Below are 5,593 nucleotides of genomic sequence, written 5' to 3'. Positions count from 1 at the left end.
CGTTTAACCTCCCTGGCACCTTCGGGTGACCCATAGAGCTGCATGAACAATCTGCATCACTGCTATTCAAATCGTTTAACCTCCCTGGCACCTTTGGCTGACCTGCAGAGGGGATGATAAGGACAGCCTGTTGTCCTAAACAGAAAGGTCTCAGTAATACATTCCCAAACCTGTGCTATGCTGCATTTTGCCTGTTGCTACGCTAAGCTGACCTGAGTGCTCAGTCCATGTGCCGCTTCCTGAACTGCTCTTAACTTTGACTAATTACGCGTGACGAGGCAGAAACCCTGATATAATCCTGAAAGAACACAAGATCTCGAAGGCACATAACTCCAGCCTGCAGCCCCATTAGCCGAGCAGGAAGAATGCCATCGCCACACACTACACGGGTCACCATGCACCACACCTGGGAGTGGTTATGGTAAACTAAATTCCTCACCTGGAATTCTGAATGTGCACCACTAGGCCCTGCTACAACCAGTACATCTCATCAGCTGTAAAGTGAGAGTGAGTAGCACAGGTGTAAGGTGAGAGTGAGTAGCACAGGTGTAAGGTGAGTGTGAGTAGCACAGGTGTAAGGTGAGAGTGAGTAGCACAGGTGTAAGGTGAGTGTGAGTAGCACAGGTGTAAGGTGAGAGTGAGTAGTGCAGGTGTAAGGTGAGTGCGTGAGTAGCACAGGTGTAAGGTGAGAGTGAGTAGCACAGGTGTAAGGTGAGTGTGAGTAGCACAGGTGTAAGGTGAGGTAATGTTTTAAAAGTTAGAATTTAAAAAAAAAAAAATTTTAAACCTCAGTTAATTTCTGAAATATGAAAACCACTATTTGTGCTTCAGCATATCGGTTACACGGCAGAACGACTTGCACGCATGTAGATGCGGATGTGAATCTGGAATTTTCCACTTTCCTGCACTTTTCACCGTGCTAAATGGCAGAATAAACAGACATTAATGTGGGTTTTCTAAAGGACCACCCAAACGAGCCGGTAAAACCAGAGGCGAGTGCGATGACTCGGGTCGGATTGACCGTGATCTGAGACCGCGGCAATGTAAACCCGTGTTATAAAGTCTACTGGCACGAGATTGTAGCCGCTGCGTCAGGGTATAGCGTATTAATTAATCATTTTAAAACACAAACAGGCCTAAACAAATTTTTATTTAGTCGCATGTATCCTATGTGTTCGAAATGAAAGTGTAAAGCTTTAGTGTTAGTGATGGATGGATGAAGCAATGGTCGTCATATTCACAAAACGGGACAATGATACCTTAAGGCTAGCCAAGTGTCAGTAATTCTTTCAGTATTCAATATACGCTGGTGCTTACAAACATGACGTGTCTATAACTGGCTGGCTCACGTTTCCTTTTGTGCCCGTATTGTTTCTGCAAGAACCCTTTCCACGTCTTCCGTGTGCGTGCCGCATATAAAGCGCTAGTTTTTCCACTTGTTTTTTTTCTAATAGAGAACCAAAGCCGACAGTGAACTGGCATACCGCTGTCAACTGCTCGCACTGCATTGACGCGATGCACAGTGACGTACAATTATGGCGACAACAGACCGCCACGTCACCTTTAAGAGACTTACATGTGTTTTCTGTTGTTGTGGAGGAGAAACAAAACAGACGCATATCGTTCTGTACCAGTAGACTGCTACTTTAAAAAATTAGTTTAACGCAGAAATATTTTGCGAATATGTTGACGGCAGAAGGAGTATCTGCCTTTTCACGGCAGGTGTGGGATAAAGTGCTGTCAAAGGTAAAGAAAGCGGTCGTTTTTATGGATGACAGGTGCACAGAGTGTTTGCACTGGAACGGTGCAGTGGCCAGCCTGCTCGAAGCAGGAGCTCGCAATTTAAAGCAGTTCTCCAGCTTCGAATCCGGTGGCGAAAATGAGCCGAAAGCGGTGTTTGTGGTCAGCACCCTGCTGAAGGGACGGACCGCGGACGTCATCCGAGACATAATCCGGCTCAGCCGCTTTCAGTACTGCGTGGTCTTCACCGCTGTCCCTCACTCCGTCCACCTCCTAGCTAATGATGTCAGCGCCGATTTGGAGGGGAACCCGGTTTTCGAGCGATTCGAGGAGAAGCTCTGCGAGTGGATGGGGAACATGAACTTCACTGCGGAGGTAATGCACGCACCCGTGGTGCTCGCGCCCGTGGCGCCGCAGCTTGTCCTCCTGCCCGCCTTTGGGGACCTGTTCCCGCTGCTCACCGATGACCTCGAGACCATCAACAGGAAACGGCCGGAGAAGAAAAGACTGGGCAGTCTGGTGGACCTGGACATGCACTGTCTCCCCCAGGAGCTGCAGATCCAGATCAAGACGCTGGCGTCCGGGCTCAACGCCATGTTCGAGTTCGCCAACGTCAGGGAGGAGAGCTTTGCGCTGGGACCACTGAGCCGCATCATCGCAGGGGAGCTGGCCAATCACGCTCAGTCTAAAGCCAGGAGGAAGAACGCCCCCAACAAGGCCTCTGTGGTTTTCATCGACAGAACGCTGGATCTCACAGGTGATGGCCCAGTGACGGTGTGTAGTACAGGTGGCCGTGTGCTGTGGAGGTTCGGAGTTATTTTCTCTGAAATGCGGTGAGAGGTAAAGATGCTTAACGGACCTTCTATTTGCACAGGTGCTGTGGGTCACCATGGCGACAGTCTGGTGGAGAAGATCCTGTCGGTGCTGCCGCCGTTACCTGGGCACAGGTGTGATGTGCAGGTGGACATGCTGGAGCTGACAGACCTGCCCCACACACCTGAGACACAGGGCACCCTGGCGCCCGGATGCCTGGCACAACCCCAGTAAGGGAAATTACCCCAGGGCTTTTACTCTGGGGTGTTAACACTGGGGCATTACGTTTGTGTGTGGATGTATCTCTGTGTGTATGTGTTATGATGGTTAAACGCAATGCGTGTGTGCGTGACTGTGTCCGTGTGTGCGCACATTTGTGTGTGTTTGTGTATGCTTGCATGTATGTGTGTTTGTGAGGGTGAGAGAGAGAGGAAGAGAGAGAGGGAGATGCTGGTTTAATTACTGCACTCACAGCATGTCTTACTCAGAAGCGTGTGACTTCAGAAAGATCTGAGGAGCTGTGGTTTACCTTCAGCCTTTCTAGCTGCTGGTTATCCTGCTGATGTCATTTCCTGGGGCCAGTATTGTGGTTGTCTGAGCCAGGTGTGCATTAATGTGCTCCTGCCTGGGATTACTTCATCCTGCGCGTTATGCTGCTTTTTCATAAACGCATGTATCCCAGTATCCTTCATCTTTGCTCAAACTGACTTTCCTCTAGCCTTGTGGGACATGTAGTTTTATCAAAATTAGGATTGACATTTCATTCCTACAGTTTTGTTTTGGTTGCCATAGGCGATTGAAAAGGAGGGTCTGGTTTTTTATGGATTTTGCTCTTGATGGCTGTAATCAGTGTAATATTTCACCCTAAACCCTGGCCTCTGCTGTGACCCCTGAGCCTGCTCGTCCTGATTTACCGTGGTGGGTTTGAGGTCCCATCAGGAGGACAGGGGGGCAAAGGTTAAGGTAATTATCAAAATGGGGTTTAGGGTGAGATATTCTTTTTGTCCATGTGAAATATCTCATAAGTGTATGGCTGGTGTCCCGGTCAAATTTCCAAACTTGCTGTATCAGTTTCTACACCTTATCACCCCTCTTTCAGCTGATTGGTCTTCCTTATTTTTTACTTTGCATCTGATTGGCCAAATAGTCATTACTTGTATGCAGAGGTGGAAAGTCCAGGGGTCGGAAAGTAAAAGTCCTGCCATGTGTTTCTTACACCCATGAACTCAGCCAGCTGATTTCATTAATTAATTCTACCTCCTGACTGAAGAATTAGCAAATCCAGGTGACTGGAACGAAATACTGGAGAGGACTTTTACTTTTTGAACCTGGATTTTCCACCTCTGCTTGTACGTATATATAAAAGCTGATTGAAAGTTCAGTCCCTTGCAGGGAGGGACTCTCACATACTTGCACAAGTTAAGAATGACTTCCATTACCGGGCCTTCAAAGCGCATACCTGCTTAAAGGAGATGCGATGAAAAACCCGATCGGTAACTGTTAACCGTTCAAACGTCACTTTCATTCCTGCAGAAGTTCAAACGGAAACGCATAGAAAGACAATAAAAATGACAACTCATTCACTACTGTTTATTTAGATAAATTTGAGGACAGACCTGTTCTGTAAACTAAGATATTTATGTGACATCACACCTGTCAGTGGTAGCCCAAAACAATGGTGCATTAGTGTCTGAAATCTGAATTTACTGCTCCATAAAGAGGTCCTATGGAGCGTTTCCTGTGTAGAGACCAGTGAATGAATGAACAGGTGAATGAGTGAACAAGGAAATGAGTGGAATGGCTGCAAGGCTGGGCTAATTACAAGTGCTTTGTTCACTGCTGTGTTCAGTGGTGGTTTGGCGTATGGGTGTTAAGGTTGCCTTATGTCCAGTCGAGACAGTGTTAACTAGTGTTGCTGGGTTTGGTGTCTGTCTGTGAATTGGTTTGGTGAATGGAGAAATGTGGACTTCGCAAGAATGTGTGTTTTGTGTGTCAGATGCGATCTGGTCACCTGACCCCTGACTCCTTTAACCAATCAGCTGACACCTAGGTTTAGAGCAAAGCCACACAACCAGTAAAGCGGCCAATCACTCGCTCAGTCTGGAGTTTGTACCGGGCTGACTCCAGGGGCTCCACAGGCCACGCCCACTCCTGCCTGCAGCTGAGCCAGTCATTGGCTGATGGGCCAAGTATGAGCTGATAGGCTGAGTATGAGCTGATAGGCTGAGTTTGAGCTGATAGGCTGAGTTTGAGCTGACTGGCTGAGTTTGAGCTGATAGGCTGAGTTTGAGCTGACTGGCTTTATGCTGTTAGAATGACAGGTCCTGTATTTGTGTTCGTGCTGAGATATGGGCGGAACTCACGGTAAACCACAGGGATTGGTGGAGCGAAAGGCAGTGAAATGATTAATCCAGAATGTGATGGGAATGGCATGGAATGTAATGGGAATGGTGTGGAATGTAATGGGAATGGTATGGAATGTGATGGGAATGTAATGGGAATGGCATGGAATGTTATGGGAATGTTATGGGAATGTGATGGGAATAGTGTGTAATGTGATGGAATGGTGTGGAATGTGATGGGAATAGTGTGGAATGTAATGGGAATGGCGTGGAATGTAATGGGAATGTGATGGGAATAGTGTCGAATGTAATGGGAATGGTATGGAATGGTATGATATGTGATGGGATTGGTGTGGAATGTAATGGGAATGGCGTGGAATGTAATGGGAAAGGTATGGACTGTGTGCTCCAAAAATGAGTTTTGTTCCTGGGGGGGGGGGGTGATATTAAGCAGAGGGCCTGTGCCATTAAGCCCAGCTCTGAGATCAGAACAGGACTCAAACCCAGCCCCCACGTTATACCGCCAGCTGAAACCCAGCAGCTGAAGTTGGGGATAAACAGGTGGGGGTAAAATTAGGGAATGAGGCTGAGGGGAAAGTTACCGTTTAAATAAAACTTCAAATAATTATGATGAAATATGATGAAAGTATGATTAAAATGATTATGGCGCACAGATCCAGAATAAATTCATGAAAGGT

General features: G+C 47.3%; 1 protein-coding gene across 2 annotated transcripts in view; it reads left to right on the top strand.

Moving 5' to 3' along the window:
• The first annotated feature begins 1,527 nt into the window (after window positions 1-1,527).
• scfd2 (sec1 family domain containing 2) overlaps window positions 1,528-5,593 on the top strand; it is a 47,327-nt gene continuing 43,261 nt past the window's right edge. The window contains exons 1-2 of one of the 2 annotated variants that reach the window (XM_035416420.1): window positions 1,528-2,527; window positions 2,615-2,783. In XM_035416420.1, coding sequence (XP_035272311.1) covers window positions 1,684-2,527; window positions 2,615-2,783 — 1,013 coding nt within the window. In that variant the 5' untranslated portion in view covers window positions 1,528-1,683. The remainder of the gene's footprint in view (window positions 2,528-2,614; window positions 2,784-5,593) is intronic. The other variant, XM_035416421.1, reaches the window with a different exon arrangement.

The sequence above is a fragment of the Anguilla anguilla genome, chromosome 4, assembly GCF_013347855.1.
Source record: "Anguilla anguilla isolate fAngAng1 chromosome 4, fAngAng1.pri, whole genome shotgun sequence".
In the NCBI taxonomy this organism is placed as follows: domain Eukaryota; kingdom Metazoa; phylum Chordata; class Actinopteri; order Anguilliformes; family Anguillidae; genus Anguilla; species Anguilla anguilla.
This window is presented reverse-complemented; position numbering and strand designations above follow the sequence as displayed.